The 21,790-nt window shown below is 37.1% G+C and overlaps 1 protein-coding gene across 2 annotated transcripts in view; it reads left to right on the top strand.

The window, feature by feature from the left end:
* LMBR1 (limb development membrane protein 1) overlaps window positions 1–21,790 on the top strand; it is a 64,397-nt gene that overhangs the window by 18,842 nt on the left and 23,765 nt on the right. Inside the window, exons 4-5 of one of the 2 annotated variants that reach the window (XM_027879792.1) lie at window positions 2,198–2,337; window positions 7,430–7,533. In XM_027879792.1, the coding sequence (XP_027735593.1) occupies window positions 2,198–2,337; window positions 7,430–7,533 (244 nt within the window). The remainder of the gene's footprint in view (window positions 1–2,197; window positions 2,338–7,429; window positions 7,534–21,790) is intronic. The other variant, XM_027879793.1, reaches the window with a different exon arrangement.

Raw genomic sequence — 21,790 nt, 5'->3', positions numbered from 1 at the left:
TTTTCCTCAATATATTGTTGTGATAGGAATCTTTTGTGCTTCCAGATAAATAACAGCCCTGGTATGCCAGAATATTGTGTGAAGACCTGATGCAAGAGGTAGAACTCAGTGCAAGACCTGCACCTAAGTTTAGGTCTCTAAAGTGTAGGTCTTTAGGTGGGAGGTGTTTAAGTTCCCCCTGCGGTCAAGGGAGGCAGTGGATCCTGGGAAGACAGCTCTCTCTGAAGTAGACATCTGTATCTGATCACTGTAAAAAAGCTTAAAAAAGAATAACAAGAGGAAGACAAACCCTTGCCAGACCTGCTGGTTTGCCAGCAACTCTCTCCTCATCCTGTTCCTTTGTGAAGCTGGATATTAATATCTCCAATTTAAATATGCCTCAGGATTTACAGAATGTCCATGAGCTGTTGCTGCCCCCCTCAATTACATTATTTGCTGAACTATGTGAACCTGCTGCTTGCTTATGACAGTGTTCTGAGCTCTTCCCTGGTGGTACTGTCATCCTCCTGGAAGGAGAGCTTGTTGGGTACTTCACTGATTTGTCTTGTACCCTGGGAAGGTGCCGAGTACATTGCAAGCTGTTCACTTTTAGGTGTGCAGTGGTGGCAAGCGTGGAAGATGCACAAAGGAGATGTAAATCTCCCAGTAGTGTCTGACACTGATACTTTTTATGAATTCAAACCACTCATTTGCCACAAGGTCTACTTCAGGTCTAGAGAACAATACATATTTATAAATACCATGAAGCTCTTCCCTCTCAAGTACAGGAGCATCTCTCCCGTGCTTTTAAGACTACAGTGGCAGCTCTTCTAGATTGAATTATTTTTATAGCACGTGTGGTCCACCTGTGATTCTGCCTTTTTCAGTATTCAAAGGGTAAAATTTGTCGTGATAACTGTTATCCCCCTGCATTTGTTTTCCAATTTAGCTTTAAAATGCAACAAACATACACTGTGCTTGAATGAAGAACAATTTGAGACAAAATTAGCACTTCCATCAGAGTAATAGCATTTTGTTAAAAGTGTTGCTATAAATATAAAATGCTGTTTTTTCTTTCAGCTTTCTTGTTCCTTAGGAGTGTGCATGTTGTTTTTCAAAAAGCAATAACTCTCAAGCATCTGTACACAGAGTTTTCTTCACATGGCAAATTGTCAGGACTTTAAAGGGGTGTGGATGTAGAGAAAGCAAAGCCAAACTGCTGTGGCACCTTTCTATAGTGTGTTGGGTTTCACAATTCTGGCTTAGAATACTTAAACATCCTTAAATGAATGGAAAAAAAAAAGTCTCAGAGATCAATAACAATAGCATGAAAATATTGAAAAAAACCTCCCCAAAATTAGTCACTCAGACTTTCTTCTCTCGGTTAAGTATTGTGTGAATGAAAAATGGATTTGTAAACTGTTAAGGAAAAGTAAGATTTCTGTAAGCACGTTACTGATGCTCCTGTTGTAGTGATGATCTATTTAAGGCTGTATTTTTTTTCATGCTATTTTTAGAATTATTTCTAATTTTATTGTAGCATTTTATTGTGTAAGAATTTTTTTTTTTTAAGAACACAGTTCTTTTTCGTGCCACAAGATGGCATTTGCTATAAGTTGTATTCAGTATCTATAAAGAATAAGCTTAAATATTTGAAATAATTCTGACAATTTTTGGGTATTGACTTTACAGCTATGAGATAACTCAAATAACTACTTTGTGAAAGAAAAGCAGTTTTTGAAAAATTTGGTGTTAAGATATTTATTTATGTATAATTGTACTCTTCAGATATTAGAAAGCTACTCTGCTTTAAAAAATTGTACAAAGAATATAGAATTTGATTTTTTTTTTTTGCATATGTGTGTATGTGGGAAATGAAAACCAAAAGAGGAGACTTATGAAAAGGTATTTCATGAACTCCAGTAATTTAACCTTTGTATCATATTGGAATTGAATGCATGCAAGTCCCAAGAGAATAATTATGGTAGTTGGTAAAAACTAACCATTTTACTAGATTCTGTAGTAAACTATTTGGTAACCTAAATTTGATTTTTGGAAGTGAAATGTTGTGGAAATTCCAGTTTTTCCTGCCCATTTGCAATGTAAGAAGTAAGAATGTGTTGCCTTCAGACACTCATTAACAGGTAGGCTAACTACTTTTTTCCCCCCTGTTCAGAGCATGTTGGTGGTAACAGTGGTACATTTCTTTAAATTTCAGGCTGTTCTTGAGCACCTTCACTCTAGCAGTTTCAGCTGGTGCAGTCCTGCTTCTACCTTTCTCAATAATCAGCAATGAGATCCTGCTTTCTTTTCCACAAAACTACTATATTCAGTGGTTAAATGGCTCACTAATTCATGGTTAGTACTCGGCATAATGTAATTAAAATGGATGTCTTCATTATACTTGCTAAGATGTGTTCTTATTTTCAAACTGGTAACTCCATTTTCATTTAATATGCTAATTGAATTGTTAATGTGCTGTTGGCTCATTGTTTTTGCTGCTGTGTGATATTTCACAAAATCTGTCTTAACTGTTCTGTTGGTGTTTTGTTTTTTTTTTTTTTAAGAATTAGGCAGACTTGATGGAATTAAACCAAATTCACTGCTTTGGATATTAATGTAAATAAGAGCTACTAGAAGCTAACTTGAAACATGCTATTCAAGCTTCTTCTTTGTGTATTAATGCAGGATTATGTTCCTTTCTCTTTAAGATGATACTATTAAATTTATTCTTACAATAATAAAAAAATGTTTTAAGGAACTTGCTATGAATAGAAGCGTATCGTGTGGTAAAGATGTGCAGTAAAATAGTAACTGGTGAAAACAGGACATTCTTTGGTAGATTTGGCTGGAGAAAGTAGGTTTACTACATGAAACTATTTAATATGGAAAAAATAATTAAAAAGTTAACTGTGATGTCCTTTTAGCTCTTGTGAAGAGAGAGTAATTCGACTTTGAGAGAATTTTTCTCTGAAAAAATGTATGCTTTTATAAATATCTAATAATAGAGATAGCAAATCCATGAATTTCCAGGTCCCTCACTTGCAAGGATGAGTTTTAGTTGTATTTGTTTGTTTGCTTTTTTGTGAAGAGGTAGTCCAGAAGTGATGTTTGCAGGACATAAAGGAACAATTCTTCACAGTGGGGATGAGTGATCAGTGGAAAAGGTTGTCCAGAGACACTGGGAGATATTGAAAGTTTTCCAAAGCTGAGCTGGTTAAAGCCCTGAGCAACCTGACTGCACCTGCAGTTTAGTTTTTTTTAAAGGCAGATTAGACTATGTGACTTTAGAGGTTCTTTCTAGTTGAGTTATTCTATGATTTGTTTTGTCACACATCCTAGGGGATTGTTAATTTAGTATGTGTCCTCCATGGGAGGAAAAAACCCCAGCTAATTCTTATTTTTCACAAGGATTTGGCTGCTCAGACCTTTATGTGCTTCACTCCCAAACATAAGGAAAAAATAAAATAAATCCTTCCTTCTGTGTCTGAATTGTCTTTGGAAAAAGGGCAGTAAAATATTTCAGAGACTGAAGATTATATAAAATTTCCCTTTGTCAGAATTGCTGCACTACAGCAGGAAACTTGGGTTAACAAGAAAGCTGCTGGAGTAAGTAGCTGTCAAATAAGAAGGCTTTTGAATTTTCTGATTTTTCTTCTGATTTTAATGTGATAATCTTTGGAAAGTACCTCAGTGTAATTTATATTCTGTAAGTCCAATAACAGTGTCTAGCAAGAAAGTAAATTCAGCATCTTGGTGCTTCCAGGTTTAAGTGTGTATTGCAAAGCTTAGGGTAGGGGTAGGTATGTATGACTGTGGTGAACCTTGTGTGGGTTAATTGGTGTGAAGAGCTCCAGGAGCATCAGGAGGTTCCGGATCAGTGTGCGGGAACGTTTCCCTGGGGGAAGGGCTCCCTCTTGTGGCGCTCGCCGGGTTTGCACACCCGCATTTCCCGGCTCTAAACCCTGTTCGTGTCCGGCAGGACCTCGGCGGGGGCAGCGGGAAATACCTGAGCGAGCTTGTGAGGGCTCGCGGTGCCATCACCGGCACTGAAGCCCAGCCGGTGTTATGTCTCTGTCCAGCATAGCCTTCGTGAAGGGCTTGTGCACTGCGTTATCAAATGGAAAAATTTGTGTTGCTTGGAAACACTTCACTTTTTCCTGGTTTATCAATTACAGCTATAATCTGAGGTACTTGAACCTGACACTAAGAGGTATTATACTTCAGATTGTTATTTGTGGCATAGAGAAAACTAAAAAATATATGCCTCAAATTTTTGAAACAAGGCAGAAAGTCAGAAAAACTTCTGCAGAAGGTGGATAAGTCTGGGTCCATTATAAACACTCTTACCTAATTAATACATGCTGACCTAAACCCAGACCTAGCGCTGACAGCTGGTGTTTCCCCTGTGCTGCTGTTGGGTACAACCACCAGGTGGGGGTAAAACGTAATGAAACTGCCGTGAATAAGCAGGATGAGAAATTGCTCAGGGTCTAATCTGTTTGCCAGAGACTAAGAGGTTTTAATTTCTATGTTTTATGAACATGTTTTATAGGGGAAATCCTGAAGTCACTACAAATGCATAGGAAAAAAAATTAAAATATTCTATTAGACTGCTTAAAGCTTTTCTATATGTTGATATCTGCAAGTCTCAAGTTTTAGGATGCAGTCAGCGTAGTAGGAAATAATTCTTTGTCTGGGTCTATTTTAATTTGATTTCTGAATTATCAAATTAGGATAAGAAATATGGAGGGCTCTGTATATTCTTTACTTGGAGGAAAGTGCTTATGTGTGTCAGCAGCAGAACATCACTGTCCTTCCCTCCCAATTTCAGGTGCATGTTGTAGCTCTGTAGTTTAATATTCTGTAAATGTGGTTGCTGTCAAGTGGTAATGTGCAAATTAGTGGATTTTAGCTTCTTAAAAATCACCCTGGATATGCACCACTCTTCCCTTCCATAAAATGCTCTACACACAATGCAACGCCTAAGCACTGTCTTGCATTGTAAGATACATGTGTAACAGAGCTGCTGAAATTGGGACAAGCAGGTATTCAGCATTAGGTGACTGAATGCACTGTCTGTCTTCAGTTAGAGAAAACTGCTGAAGTAAGACTCCCACCCCCATCTAGTAGTATTTCTACTCTAACTCTGGTGTCTTACTTGTTAGGGAGGGAAAAAAAAAAAAGCAGACTGCCTGAGTTAATGTCCCCTCCTAAGGGCTGTTAATGACATTCTTGCTGATGTTGCTATGCCTGAATGTTTCTCGAATGGTAACAGGAGCTTCCTGGCTAAGCAAATTCAAAAGGAAAAATCCCCTTCTTTGTTAGCTGGAGTTTAGCCACCTTTAGGCAGTCTGTTTTCTTTAGCAATCGAGTGTTATATTTCACGCATCTTCTGGAATTTTCTCGGGTTTTTTTCTGTGGTGTATTTGGCTAAGTTTGGTTCCCGGTGTCTGGGTGCTGTCAATTGCTGAAGTTCCTTTGGTCCCCTGCCTCCCTCTTCCCCCCTCATTTTTATTTCTCCTTCAAACTTAAGTAATGTCATTTAAGGAGAAAGGAAGTATATGTTGAAAGCATTTTTTAAGAGGGTATAGGCGAAGATCACTGCTAACTATTTTACATTTGGAACTACATACAGAAATGCTTTCAATAATGAATTCTCCTCACACACAGTAAATGTCTCTTTCCTTCCTGACTCTTTCGAAAATGAAGAGTTTCAAAGAAGAAAAGATAAAAAACCACTACATGGGAAGAAAGGAAACAAACAAAGCTGTTAGTTCAAATTTTCTTATCATGGGGAGATATTCTTCTTTCAGGGATATTCAGGTGATGTAACATAGTCCCTCAGAATTGTGGAAATGTGTGCTTTGGGCAAGGTGGGGGACTGAGCCTGTTTTTCTCTACAAAGTAAAAGCTGTTTTTTTCAGGATGCAGAACATGTGACAGTAGTTAGGCCCCTTAGCTACTAAATTGCAGGTGAGTTTCTGCTTTTATAAAGAAGAAACACCACATCCTGTACAACTTCTGATAGGATGAGTGATGATGGGTTCATGTTTAGGCACCAAAACGGGCTGTTCAGAAAGTGTTCAGCTTAGAAAATCTTAATAGGGCAGATACCCTAATGGAAATCAGCTATCACTTGAGGCTGTTTGCTGAACCTATTCCCTTCCTGCAGATGTCACATGTGTCTTACAGATGTCCTAGTTGTAATTAGTTGTTGATTTTTCCTGTAGAGCACGGAATGGTTGAGATTGGAAGGAGCTCTGGAAATAACCTGCTCTAAGCAGGGTCAGTCAGAGGAGGCTGCTCAAGGCACTGCCCATTTGGGCTTGAATATGTTGAAGGGTGGAGATTACAAAGTCTGTGGGCAACCTGTTACAGTGTTTGAGTACACTCACAGTGGAAAACATTTGGGATTTTTAGTTTTTGTTTTTCTTCTTTCCTTGTATGACTAAGTAGATATTCCAGTTTTTCAGTTCATGCTTGTTGCCTCATTGTACCACAGTGAAGATCTGATTCTGTTTTCCTTTCCTCCTCCCTCATCAGATATTTTTACATATGGATAAAATCTCCCTGAGTCTGCTCTTCTCTGCTCTCTGTCCATTTGTCCAGCCTGTCGAGGTTCATCAGAGTGGCAGGGGAGGACACTGCTCTTCCCCTTCTTCTCTCTTGAGCAGGCTTGTTGGGAATGTGGTCTCTGCTATCACCCAGGTCACTGATGAAGATGTTAAAGCCACCATGAACTCCCTGGGGTTTATATAGCACTGGTGACTGGCTTCCAGCCTGACTTTGTCCTGCTGGTCACAACCCTGGGAGCCCAGAAGCTGAGCCAATATTCAGAGTCCACTTACCTCGACCATACTTCTTTAATTGGACTGGGAGGAGATTTATTAAGAGATGATTGAAAGCCTTACTAAAGTTGAGGTAAACATCTACTGCTCTCCTCTTGCCTACTGAGCCAGTCATCCCTTTGTGGAAGGCTGTTGTTGCTGTTCCCATGGTACCTTCTGATTTGGAGGTGGCAATTCATTTGTGTATTGCTCATGTTAAAATCCACGGGTTGTCCAGGTTTCTCTTGGAAAAAATATGGGAGGAAGTGATTACACAGAACTGATTTTTGTGAGATTCATTGACAGTAGTAAAATACTTTTGTCCTGAAAACTTTGAAGACAGTTCTTAAAGAACCTTCAGTGAGATTTTGTGGAAGTAGTCTGTGGTTTCAGACATTTGCTGCTGTGTAAGTTGGTATCCAATTTTTGTTGGAAGATCATTACACAGAGAAATGGATGTTTTTCAGCAATGACCTGCCAATAACTATATCTATAAAAACATGGCTTCTGTTACCACTTTTATGTATACTACATGGTTATATATAAGGGAGGAAAACATAGTATCTTTAAGTTTTAAAGTTTAGAAATGTATAATGTAAACTTTTTCTTGTTTGTTGCAGGTTTGTGGAATCTTGCTTCTCTTTTTTCAAATCTATGTTTATTTGTGTTGATGCCCTTTGCATTTTTCTTCCTGGAATCAGAAGGATTTGCTGGCTTAAAAAAGGTAGGAAAACACCATTAAGTATGGAGTAATTGCAGTATATATTTCCTCTTCAGCCCTTGTTTCTGATGAAAGTGAAATTAATTAATTAAATTTGGGAGGATTTGGCACTGGGATATGTGTGCTTATGTGAAGATGCTGGACAGTCTTGCACAAGCCATGTATATGGGGGAAAACGGTCTCCTTAAAAGCTACATGTACTGAGATCCAGAAAATTACTTAACTCTTTTTTTTTTTTTTTTTTAAATGAAATTATTTAATCAAGATTTTATTTTTTTGAAAATGAGGTTTTTTGGGGGGATGGTAAAAGGAGAGAAGGTTCAATAGGTACATTAGAAATAACATAACAAGGAAAAGGAGCCCAGGTTTCTTGCTAATGGGAAGGGTGATTAAATAACAGATGACCTTGTGAAAACAAACTTGATTTGTGAATTTTAAAATTACAAACGTCCCAAAGAAGATTCAAGTATGGTCAGTATTTACAATAATATATTAAAAAACCCTATCTTAAATGGATAAAGAATACCCTAAAATATTTAACTTAGTTGAATATACTTCAGTTAAGAGGGCCAGGTTTTTCAGTGAGGCATGGAACTTGGCAAAGCAATTTTTGAACAATAGAATGATAACGATTGTGTTAATATGTGAACTAAAGAATTACAGTGAAAAATTACTATAATGGGAGGCACATCAAAATGAATTTGAAATCATAAATATCAAATAGATTAAACTGGAATGACTGTCTGGGGACCACTTGTAGCACGTTTCCATTAATCTTTATCATCCAAATGATTACACTTTGTTTCTAATGATACTACACTGGAGGGAATTCTGCTCCCTTTGGATGACTGTTCTCAGAAAGCAAAGGGTCTTGGAAAGTGATCTGAAGTCTGGAAAATAAATTAAAGATGGATATGAAAGACTATGAATCATCGATGGATGGCATATAATGTACAGGCATAATTGTGTTGGGAAGGGAAACGTAATTTCTGGTTGCATTGACAGAAACAGGCATGGAGGTAGTGATGTTGCCATTTTTGCTCTTGGTGGAATTAGGGAAAACTCAGCTGAAGTGCTGCATTCAAGCTGGGATTTTAGGGCTCACTTAAGAGAGAAGACAGAGGGAAAAAAAATCCTTCATGCAGTAGTTTCTAAGTAAAATTTTAAGTGTAGAGAACAGTGTGGAGAAGCAAAAACTATCCCACAGCTGAGGGTAGTGGGAGATATTACTTAGACTGAGCAATACAGCTGTGTCAGAAAACTCCACCCTGGCTGGGCCCTGCTGGTGCGTGGATGTTGTTTGGTGTTGCCTGTGCTGAGTTGATGCTGCTCCATCTTTGCCATGTATGGACCAAGCTGCAGATGTGTACCCAGGGCCCTTCAGCTGTGAGTTTGGATGAACTTGCACTTTACATGGAACTTTGATAGTAACAGTGATACTGGCTATCAATAAATCCCATTCAAGATAAGTAAGATGACCATTACATGTTTAAGCTTGGAAAGCATCTGTAACTGCAGATGAGATAGAACCATTATCTTCTTCAGATGGCAGGAAAAAGATGGTTATTGCTGCTTTAGAGTAGTTTGGCTTTTTCATGGGGTAGATGAGATCAGATTTTAGTATTAAAACCCACCTATTGAAAGGGCAGCAAACTCAATTTTGGATTTTTTTTTTTTTTTTTTTATTCTTGATGTTTTTGGAACATCTCAGATGCCAAATGTGATTCCTGGTATAAGTGCTCAAGGCCTATATCCAATGTCTATTCTACTTGACTGCTCTATTTAGAAGTATCAAAAATGGATGCAGACATACCTAAGGCCAATGGTGAAGATGTAGAAGTTGTGGTCTATTTTTATATGAACATACTTTGATCACTTTTGTTGGAAAATAAATGGCCGATGTCACTTCTGGACTAAGATGGTAGTTAAAATTAAATGTGCTGTTCAGATGCTCATGCAGATAAACAATTCTACTTGCAATAATTACTATATATATTTTAAAATATTACATCACATAATTGGGTACTTAGAATCTGGGAAAATTTATGACTAATCAAGCTCAGGATTACATGTAGGTTTTTCAGTTCTAGAATCTGTGAAGGGTTTTTTTACTTCCTGTAGATTTTTGTTATATCTCTTTTCAGAGAATATTTTGAGACCATGATTACATTGTAGAATTCTGTTGCTTTAACAAATTATTTTATGTAAATTTAAAAAAGTGTTTTATTTTGTCATCCATCACATCAAACTGATGGACCAGAAAGATAAAACGTTATTCAGATGCTATTACTGTTCACTGGAAAAATCAGATTTCAGTGGTCTCAATTTTAAAGAACATTTCATGCATTTGGCAAAACTTGCAGCATTAAGAGAAGAGCGAGCTACTGGAAATGTGAAGACATTCAGTAAAGAGGTTTGGCATGGATATGTAATCTTTAATCTTTCAGTTGGGAGTTGTAAAAGCAGTTGATTCTGGATACCCAACTCAGCTCAAAATTTGGGTAAAACGACTACTGCAATGGAAGCTTTTATGCAAGTCATCTTGAATTTATTATTGAATTACCTTCATTATAATGATTAGATAGGTCATTTGAGATTTAGGTGTGCACAGTGGAGATGTCTGTTTGAACATGTTCATATATGAGTTACTTGTTGGATTTTGATAAAAATTCTGAAAATGAATAATTAAAAGAGGTTCATTTCTGAAATGGAACAGATTTTTTTACTCTTTAGTGGATGTCTTTGTTCAGATTAAATAGCAACAGTAATTTTAGTTATTATCACATACGGACCTAACCCCCAAAGTTTTTAGCCATCTGTTTGAGTGTTTATCATAGACTGTGCTATAAAAGCTGATTTTATGCATTGACTTTTTTGCAAGCTATGATATTTCAAATAGCTCATAGGTTGCTCTTAAAGCTTTGCATAACCTTTCTTTCCATGTTCCTATATGGTAGCCCCGCTCTCTTGACTGTTTGAATTTCCTGATTCAGAATGGGTTTGATTAACCATCTTCCAATTTACTGTGGCTTTTTTCCTTGGCTGCTAGTATACTTTCTAAATGGCACATGGCCCCCCTTGTAGACTCACTTCGATTCCCCAGGGCAACAGTTTAAAACAACCAAGGACTTGCATATTGTGCAGAGGAGAGAAATTCGGAAATTAGACACTCGCCATGGACGGATGCAGTGCTGTACTTGAAATTCAAACTGATTCCTTGCCTAGTTTTTAATAAAAAAACCACTATGTTCGTTCAAAAAAGGGCATTTTGGGCCTAGGGGGATTGACTTTTAAAGAGCTTAAGTGCTGCTCTTTGCTCTAGTTTTTTTCCATTTAATGGCAGTTGCAGATTTCTGATATCAGGACAGTAATTATAGAAACAGTATTGGGAGGTGAATGATAAACACACATGTATGTGTGTATGCCATGTGTGTATTTATGGACACATGTACTTTTGTGCACATATGTGAATTTAGTCTTTCAAAACTGCTGAAATAATTGAAGGTCACAGTGATACATTACACCTTTGCCAGTGTATTAACTGAGCTATCGGAATATCTGATGTAACTTTGATCTCCTGCATCAGTATTAAAAACTGTTTCGTATCTTTCTATGTTCTCCTTGTCCTCTTTTGTAGAGCCTGTGCATAAAGTTATGTTTCTTGTTTAGATAATCTTTCAGTTCTTTGTCAGTGATGTGCTCAGATTCTGTAGTAGTTATGAAGCAAAGATGTCAGCTGTGTTTCTTTGTGTCAGAATTAACCTCATTCTTTATCATTCCCTCCAAAAGAGAAAAATTGTGATATTTGCAGCTGAGCATCTGTAGGTAACAGTGCTGATGTTTCCATGTGTGATAACAGACTGCACAGAAAATTACATGTGTGCTGCTGTGTGCAGGAGGCAACCACTTTTGAGGAGATAATTGCTATACCTTTTCTTGACCTTTAAAATATGCTTTCTCTTGATGTAACTTCAGCAGAAATTTGTATTTATTTGAAGTTGACAAAGGCGAAGATGTTTAGGACTAATTTCCTTGTAGGAAAATACAAATAGTGCAATTTAGCACTGTGACAAACTGGAATAACTGGGTGTTGCATAATCACAAGTGTAGAGTTTTAAAAAGTCTTTATGAAGTATTTTACCTTAATACTGATCTTTGAACTTGAAGTCATAGCATAAAGTTTAACATGAGCGACAGCAACATCCTGACCAATTATCCAAATTATCCAGACATCCCAAAATGTTCAGAACACAACACACAAAGTCTGTGGATTAAGAGGTTAACTCCTGGAACATCAAAAGAAGTGCATGATAATAAAAACAAATAGTACAAAAATTTGAGGTAACTTCCTTGCTTAATTAATTAGGTAGACCAGGTGGAAGCGAAGAGGCCAGAGCTGGTGCTCAGAATGTCTATAAAGCTGAGCAACATGACAGCACAATGGAGGAGGAACAAAGATTTTTTTAATATACTTCTATCCTGTGTCACAGTTTGAAATTGTCCTGGTTTATGTCCCTTTTGGCAAACTTACATAAAAGTGACCCTGTACTGTATTTTATGACCAGATGACTTTTTTTCCCAGTGGCTAATTTGTATCAGACCCCCATCTTAAAGAGACACAGAAATGAGTAGGAAGTCCAAGCCGGTTTGTCTCAATGAGCTTTCATTGCATGCTTTCATTATTTTTGCTCGTTTTTGCCACTGATCATCCATAAATTGTTGGAAATGAGTGATTAAGGAAGTGCTGCTTAGTGTTAGTGGCACATGCACATTCTTGGTATGTTTTTTGTGGGTGAGAGGAAATCGCGTACTGCACAAACAAAAAGGAAAACTCCTGCTGGGAACCTTTCAAGGAAATTTAACTTGCGTAATGTTTTGATCTTGGTGTTTATTACAGAAAATAAGAGTAATATTTCACCAGCTATTGTTATGTGTCAGCTAGTCTCTCCATCTGCTTGCCTTTCCTGGATAGCTCTTCCCAAATCCTCATTGAGTTTATTTTAAGAAAAACACCACTTAAAAATGTAGCAGTTTATTCATAGGCTGAAGGCAGGTGAGCTGGGCCAGTGTTCAGAACATTTATTGTGTACTGCTTGCTACTGTATAAAGATTTGGCTGTGGCGGCTGCAAAGTCCTGCCTGAGTGAGCAGCTGCAGCTCAGCCAGTGCAACTAAAACTTGGGGTGTAGGTTCCTTTCCAAATGGTGAAATGCAGTGGTTTCTGCTCTTAGAGACAGATTTCTTCCCTTCACCTCTTTCGTTGGACCATGGCTTTTAAAAATAAATTTTACAAGTAAAATTACTTATTTGGGGAGAGGGTGAAAGATTGAAGCCTTGCAGAAATACCATTATTAACATTTTTTGAAGCTGCTTTTTTTGCTGTAAAAGTAAGTTATTTTTAGTTTTCTGAGCAACCCCAGTGTGTACGTCTTCTATCTTCTCAGTAGTTGATTTGATCTACTCTATCCATAGCAAATGACTTTTCCTAGTCATGTCACTATGAAAAAAGACTGAATTAAGCTTAAGTGTCTGATGTTTTATGTTGCAATACATTGTGTTTGCAAACTCTTAAGTAACTAAACACAGTAATAAATACAGTGAACATTGAACCTGCTGAACTTTTTTTCTTAGTGTTTATGGAAATTCTAATTTCTGTATTTTTCCAGGAGTTTTGTTATTTGTACCAGTAAAACTGTGGTAGAACTATAGGTGTAGAACACTATAAAATACATTTTCAGTATGTGATGAAGCCAATGTAGGAAGTATATTTAAAGGTAATTTTGAAGTATTTACATTCAAAACCTTTCTTGCTTATTTCAAGCCGTTTTCCGTGGAAAGAAAGTGTTCCTTTATGGCAAAATACTGGCAAAGAAGTGGTCTGGAATTCTTTTCCAATATGAAATTATCTCTAATTAAAATCCATCAGTTTTTAAAACTTGCCTTGATTTTTCTGGAAAAGGGATTTGGAGAGGGCAGTGATCTTAAACCCTGTTTGCAAGCAGCATTTGACTGTGCTTTATGCCTGCGTGTCCCTCTGGCTGCAATACCCACGGGCCACTGTGTGTAATGGCTCTCCAAATAGTCTTGAGGTGCCCTCTTAACAGTGGATGTTTATTTGCCATTTAAACTCATATTTATTTGTCCATAAAATCATTCAGCATGAACTGAGACTTTAGTGCTCTGATCTCTATGAAATGTTTATTAGTATGTCACTGAATTATTATACATTATATTACAAGCTATTTACCCTTTCCATTAGTGATACCAGAGACAAAAGTTGTTTAATCAGTCACATCAAAGGCAGCTGTTTGGGTTTGTATTTTTGACATAAGTTGACATCTCAAGTTCAGATATGAAATCCAATTTTTAAACTGGAATCCTTTAAAATGACACCGCTTAAAATTTATTAGAGTTTGTTGTTGTTTAGAAGCATATCCTGATTATTCTGGGATTCTGATTTGGCAAGCACCTTGATCAGGGTTTTTCCCTCTCCCTATTAAAATAGAAGCACACTTAGCTGACATTTGCACAAACCCATGACATAATTTGTAAGATGTAAAGCGCAGAGTTAAGGACTGTATTTAATGGTAATTCTTGCATGAAGAATGGTCCATATCCTGAACTTTCATGTGCTTCCTGCTTCCACAGAAGTCTCAGAAATGCTGTGTACATGGCTAAATCTAGAATGGGTTTGTAATTTGTAATGTAGAGGACAGGCCTATCTAATATTAAATTTGAGATTACCCTATAAAATGGCAGGAAAGGGAAGACGAGAAAGTTTACTATACTTGTTAGCATGTCACATTGATAAGTGTCTACACTAAACTCTGAAAATATGTTAAAATTATAGCTACACTACCAGGTCCTTCATTTGCAGTTCTGCAGAGGAAAAATAAATTCTTCTCTTACAGGTATATATATCAGCAAATTTGTCTTAAAAGTGTTTTGTGTGTATGGCCTGCCTTTGCAAACCTGTGACAGGAGTATGTAACTCTGCTGTAGATTCATGTGAGATGAAAATACCTTTATCTGCAAAAGTATTGCAGTGAAGTCTGTTTTCTGTCCTTTCACAAAAAAGTGTAAGACAAAGTTGCACTACAGATAGTAAGAACATGAAAATTACTACAGTTAGGTCAAAAGAGGTTGGAAATGCTGGTTGTATTAATTTTTTTATTTCCAAGCCTGGACTTCAGTATGCATAAGGTTTTTTTTACCTAACTGCCTGTGTTTAGACATTTAGGATCCAAGATTGTGCAGGACAGGTAAATAACATGCACGTATTCATCAGCTTAAGGCCACACCATGTGTCAATGAGAGTGAAATAAAAAGAAACTCAAAAATCAGTGGCCAGGAGAGAAAAACTTTTCTGATGAGGAATAATGGCTTACTAGGAACTTGTTTTTGTAAGTATATAAAATATTTTATAAGGTTTTATAGGATTTCTTGCTTAAGTCGGGGACATTATATGGAAAAATCTGTCTTTTTTATTTTAGCATAAGCAGATCTGTGGTTTGTTGAATATATGTAACTGTTCTGTACCTGGGGACAGCTGAGGGGGAAATAAGTGGATGCTGGTTGTTGCACACATTGGATCAAGATGTGATGAGATGTGATCTGTGCTCCGTTTCATTGAAGTAGTTAAATGTCAGTAGGTTGCTTCCATAAATTAGAATGTACTTCATTTAAAGAGGCCTCAGTGTAAGTTACAAAAAGAATAGGCTACCAGGAGATAAGCTAATGGTAGAGTTTATTTGGGATAGCTTTTCTGCACTGCCTTTCTCGCTGCCACATCATTAGCTGAGCATTGCCTCAGCCTTTCTGCCGTAGTGTGTGAGGTTTAGGCTATAATTACTTTTTTTGACCTACTCTATAATAATGCTGGATGAGATAGAAAATCACCTATGTAGATAGAAAATCAAAATGTGTGAGGTTAGTCTATGTTCTTGCAACATTTTCAAGTATTTGTGCTGTGGAAACTTGTAGGGTAACAAGGTGAACCGAAGATTGTAGTAATATTGGGGTAAAAATACTGCTCAAAGAAAGCTGTGTGTTATTTTGAACTGTGGTTTTCTGACCACGACTTTTCCAGCACACTGTGAGAAACTGCATTAGGTGACGCATTATGAGTAGGTAGAGTCGTCTGTGAAACTGCTCAGTTTTGGAAGCTAGCACTGGGGCATTAGTTATTCCACCTCATCTGAGCCAGGAGTCAGATGCATTGCTGAACTTTTGTGCCTTCCCCACTCCCACGTCATCCTGGACTTGCACGTTCGTGCTGGATGTACCAGGTTTATGCTTTGTAGAATTTCCACAGTTCTTTGCTGAAAACCTTAATGTGTAGCTGGAAGCCTGCAAGTGGAATGAGATGTGAATAATTTTCTCTGCTGCTCTGTTAGTGAATAAATCGAGTGGGTTTTTTTGTGTTGCAGTGTTTTACTTGGTTTTAGGATAACTTACGGAGTTCTGCATGAGAAAAATAGACATGTTAAATACTTCTACTACTTGCAAAGTGTGCAGATGGAACAGCTCCCAATGTTATGCTTGAATATCTTCATTTATCATTGATGTAAACTGAAGCACTGTGTTCTAAAAGACTTTTTTTTTTTTTCCCCCTAAGAGACTTCTTTTTAGGTAGAAATTAGTAGTTTATAAATTTTGTTTGGATGGAGCATTCTTAATGCCCTCTATAGACTCTTCTGTTTGTGGTAGATGATAGATGTGTGTCTGAAAAGTCTGAGATGTATTTCTTCTTTTTTAACATTTATTTTCAGTTTATAATAAAATTAAGGTAACTGTTTCATGTACACTAGAAAAAATTGCCATCCTCTGAGAAGGAAGCATTCACACATGCAGGATCCCGGAAATGGCTGTAATTCAGGGGATCTGGAAGGCCCCTTTCTAAGTCAATAGAAAAAAGCAGGTGCCTCCAAGAATTTGACGTCTGAGTTAAAAGCTTCAAGATGCAATGTGAGCATCTTCCCATTTCAGTGTTTGAGTTTGTCTTATTAAATGGTAAGAAACATTAAGCTGATCTGCTCTTTGGAGGATGTGATTTGTTTTATAAAAACGGCTGGTTTATGCATGAGCTTATTGAAATTTGAGTATTTGAGTATTTTTACATTAGTCTGTGTCTTCATTTAAATCTTCATTAACATCAAGCAGTGACAGTTCAGGGCAAGCAAAAACTTTCTATTTTAAGTCTATTTATGCATTTCTGTTAATTTATATAAAAATTTAAAAATACTTTACAGATTTAATATAATTAGAATTTTAGTTCACAGAGAAGAAAATTTTCATATAGTTTTATATTGATAGCGGAAAGGTTTAATATAAATGTCTTAATCATAGAAGGGCATGAAACATTTTTCTAATAGAGTTCCTTTTATTAAATGACACTTTATTAGGCAAACACCATGTTTGATTCCCTTTCTAAAAGCAGTGGGTTGTTATTAATACTAAAGAACTATTAGAACTTTAAAAGTGACCTGTGTGCTTTTACATGTCATTTGCTTTTGGTAACTGTCTTCAGGGTTTCTTTCTGCCAGAAATATAATCACAAATTCCAAGTCTTTCTTTATACTTTTGCGTTACTTATCTTAATCCTCTGCCAAACTACAAAGACGTTGGAAAACATGTATTTATCTTCCTATCACACCAGTCCAGCAGGAAAGACTCTTTCTGATCCAAAAGTAAATGATTAGAGGGAGACTCATAGTGTCAGAAGTCCCACAGCTCCCTTTGCAGGTGGCTTTGGAAAGTCTGGGAAACTTGGTAGGTGGAGGGAGTGGAGCATCTGAGAGCTCCATTAGTGAGGGCTGGGCTAGAGAATGGAACAGCAGAGCAAACTTGTGGGGGAAAGGGTAACGTTGGGACAGTCATCATTTTACATTTCATTTCTTATTTCCCTTCTTCCCCAAAAGGTTTGGGTTGTTGTGTGTCAGTAGATCTGCATCTGTCCATTTTAGGACAGGCTGCAGCAGGGTAGTCTTGTACCTCTGACAGCTGAAGGCTGTAATTATTCTATTCCAGCAATTTATTCCAGCGATTTTTTTTTGCTATTCTGTCCAGCTTTTCCTCGTTTTCAGAAATTTTTATGTATTCTGTTACAAAATTTGGAAGGAATAATATACTATATTCTAATATACTATTTCTATGTTAAATCTACAAGAATGATACCTAGATGTGGAAGAGCCAGGGTATGCTCTTTCCTTAAGTAATTTGAGTCTACGTATTTGAGACAGTGCCTTAATTGCCAGGCAATAAATGAATCCCACAGTATCATTCTCACTGGGGTCCCTGTTCTGTTGGATAATTAAATAAGTCCTAGGGAAAAAAGTGAGGAAAAACCTGTGTTTTATGGTTTTTATCCTAGTCGCAAGGATGCAAGTCTGCAAGGGGTCCATCTTGGTTCTTAGGTTATTTCACTGAGTTCTTTCTGTGCAGTTGTGTCAACAGTGGTGTCCATATTTGATGGATATGGACCCCAAAATATACTATAGCAGTGGGGTTTGTTACTCCTCTGGGACATTGAAGGAGAGCCTAAGTTTTCTTTGGCAGAGGAGTCCATTCCAGTGGGTGTACTGCATCCTGGATAGATGTTATTTTCACCAGGCTACTAAATAAAGACATCTTGTTCTTGACCTCACGTTGAGGTGTCTTGGTCCTTCATTTCCAACTCTTCAGGCATAGCTCTAACACTTACTGGTACATCTCTTTAGCCAGTACCCAAATAATTAATTATGGTTTTTTTCCATCAAGTTCCTTTTTAACTTTCATTTTGCTTTTCTCTCCCCAGTTCTTAGTTTCTCTTTGAAGTTTCTGGATTTTTTTACTTACATGATATTACTGTTAATTTCTATATAGTTAAATGATTTTAGCTGCCCCTCTTGCTCCATTGGCAGAATGGTAACCACTGTGAAACCATTTGAGAAAAGATACTAACACAAAAAAATCAGCTGGGAATGTTTTATGACTGATTTTTTGGTGTTTGTATCGTGTGGAAAATAAACTTTAATATATAGTTACTGTGTTGTGATGAGAAGTGCTCATTTTAATCTTAAAATTCCCACAGGCTGGAAGGATTCTGTGAGGGAAGAGGTGGTGTGGGTGAAGACACAGTTGGTTCTGGTTATAACCTGAAGTATTTGATTCTTTTATGGACAGGGAAATTTTTTCCTGATTACTTGAATCTGATGCCTGAATATATTATTTCTTGACTAAAATTTTCTTAGCTTACTCTGTGAGGGTTCTGAATCATTAGGACCTACATTTTTTAAAATAACTGAGTTCTCTTAAAACTCCTCCTTCTGGACTTGACTCAGTAATTTGCGTAGTCTCATAAGGTAATGACCCCATTATTAAATATCCATATACTGAATGTAGTGTTTCATGTTACCTGATGCAAAATGGGTCTCCTTTGCTTATTAAAAAACTTGTTCCTGCACTGCCCTGAATAGATTGGAACACAGATTGCTCCAAGCTTGGTGTCTAACCATAGAAATGGGTGGAATGCTTGATGCTCATCTCTTCACTAATACCCACAGATTGAGAAAGAGGGGGTGTCTCATGCTAAAATTGTAGCTGGTGTTAATATATAACATCCCCAACCACATACCCGCTGTAATTCTCACTTTTCTAGTGCCTCCATTTTTCCTGCAGATGTTTGTGTGCGTGTTTGTTGCAGTCAGCCTTGCACTGAACAAATCTTGAGGTTACTAAGACTCCTTTCTGTCACGTGAAAACAATGGGCCTCATGTGTACTTTAAATGTGCCATGACTGCAGAAATGTTTCCCAGGCTTTCCCCATGGGTCAGGGCATGGTGTAAAAAGTGATGTTTACCTACCTTGCAAGAGGTCAAGATGTCCAAGCAGAACTGTGTTCAAATATTCAGCACCATAGAAACCTAGTTAGTGCTCTCTGGTTCTGTGTGTAACATGTAATTTTTACTTCATTGATAATAGGGGTTTTGTTTTTTTCTGCGCAATTTGCAACCAAATTAAAATGTAGAATTAACAAAAGCTATTCCATGTCCCACATTGCCAATGTAGCTCCAAAAATGTCCATCTTATAGGAGCAAATGATATGTTAACCAAAATCACAGTAGCCAGGTAATGTTCCAGCAAAGAAATGCTTTTTCTTGAGGTAAGGATGGGGCTGTAGCTCTTTGATTTTACCAGGAATTTAGCCTCTTGCAGAAAGAGAAAATAACAGTTTGAAAGTTGTTTTTTTATAATTTTTAATCATTCATCAGCGTTTAAACGAAAGAACCCTTGGTAGTTATCTGTACATTTGTGTTAAAATTCATATTGCATTAGGAAGTATTAAAACTAGGCTTAAATTTCAGAAGAATATTTGTGTTTCTTATCACAACTGGCAGAGCAAAAATTGGCGTAAAATGGCTTGACTGCTTTAATTTATTTCCGCCCCCCCCAAAAAAAAATAACTTGTGAATTTCTGGCACAATGCTCGGAAGATAATGGTACCTTCCACAGTGAGTTTCTGGGAATATGGTGCATATTTTACCGTAGCCTTGCTAGAATGGCAGTTGTCAGAGATTTCCATTTAAACTTTCCAGAGTTTACCTGTGGCTCTTAATGGAGAGAAGGGCAGTCAGGACATTTCTTGGCTGTGCATTGTCCTTGTAAGTCACTGTGGTCAGGAAAGATCCCTGTGCTAATTACTGGTTGTATGAGATGTCTGAAACTTTGTGGACAACCAGTGTCCAGAGGAAGGTCTTCACTTGTTACCCGTGCCAGGTTAATGGCAAAGCATGTTGTATATATACAAAATATTTATACTCATATATGTATTATATATTTATATAAATTATATATACATTTATATAATTTAAAGTAGTCACAGAATTTCAAATGGAGAAAAAAAAAAACCCAACACTTACTGTTTCCATTATCAAGAGATCTTTTTTTTCCCCTTATTGAAAAGTTGTGAGAAACTATCAGTACACATGTTCTCTTCCAAAGGAAAACCAGTCTCTAAGTGTTATGTGTGAGACATGCACAGCAGGAAAAGTCTTAATGTGTTGTAAGTGGCATAATAGTCATCCCTCAGCACAAATGTACTGGTGGGGGAGAGATGGTTTCCTTAGTAATTATGCTTTCTGAATATCTTGTATGACATCTGTTATCCCTTCAGGATTGTTGTTGCCATTTGTACTTCATTGGCCTTTTCAGCTGAAGAATTACCTTTTTTGGCTAAGTACTGTTTTTTAAAATCTTTTAGCTATTTGTCATCCAGGATGACTTATATCTGTGTTAATCATAATAGCAAAGAAACATGGTAAGTTTTTGATTACTCTTTCCAGAGTAGCAATTAAAAATTTATTGGAACACTTCTAGAAAAAGTGAAACCTATCCTGCTAAAGTTAGTTTTTTTTGGAAACATGAACCCCTAGGCTTGGCACTCCAGGCAGCATAAGTAGCTCAGGGTTAAACTAAAAACTTCTGAATGTCTTGACAACTGAATTTCAAAGAATTAGAAGTTTGAAAGTCAGGTGTCTCTAAGGCTGTACAAACCGCAAGATCTGTAGAATGTGTTTATAGGACAGCTTTTATTTGTAGTCAGGCCTTGAGAGCTCCAAGTGCTTTTTCCACTCCCCCCCCTTCAGTGTATAGAGAAGATGACAGATATTACTGGGCTTTTGGCAAGTTCAAGTCTACTGGGATTGATATGTTAAACATCTTTCCTTTAATAAAATACTTCACCTGGTTAAGTGCTCACATTAAAGAACTAGGAGGATTTTGAAAATGTGCTGTGAAACTTTGAAGTTTAAAAGAAAAGGGGAGTGGGGAGGGGCATTGAGAGTATAATCTGTCAGTGCTTCTTCCCAATTTCCTTGCTAACCAGTTTAATTACAATTTCTATGGGCTTATAGTAATTTGCTTACAAAACGTTTTGTTGACCATAATGATTTTTTTTTCCATCTTCCACAAGAGACCCATTTTATGTGTCAAGTTGACCTGTATGACCTTTTTAGCTCACCTTAGTGCTGTCCTGTTCCCTTTTGTTCCTTATGTTCCACTTCCAGTTCATCTCTTTCTCCTTAGTGCTTATTCCCTCTTCCTTGCCTATCCCTGGGCAGTAGGAGCAACACCTAAATGTACAAAAGTGAGGAGGCTTTCTGAACCCCTTGTCTGTAGTAAAAAATTTGTTCATTTGGTATTTTTTGGATATCTTCAGGGAGTGTCTGAAGAACTAACCGTGGTTTATATTGCTTCATCTAGTTCCTTTGAGGACAATGTCT

This window comes from Empidonax traillii, unplaced genomic scaffold (genome assembly GCF_003031625.1).
Source record: "Empidonax traillii isolate 1590-97213 ecotype Southwest subspecies unplaced genomic scaffold, ASM303162v1 scaffold58:size1836614, whole genome shotgun sequence".
In the NCBI taxonomy this organism is placed as follows: Eukaryota; Metazoa; Chordata; class Aves; order Passeriformes; family Tyrannidae; genus Empidonax; species Empidonax traillii.
Note: the sequence above shows the minus strand (reverse complement) of the source record. Positions and strands in the feature narration are given on the sequence as shown.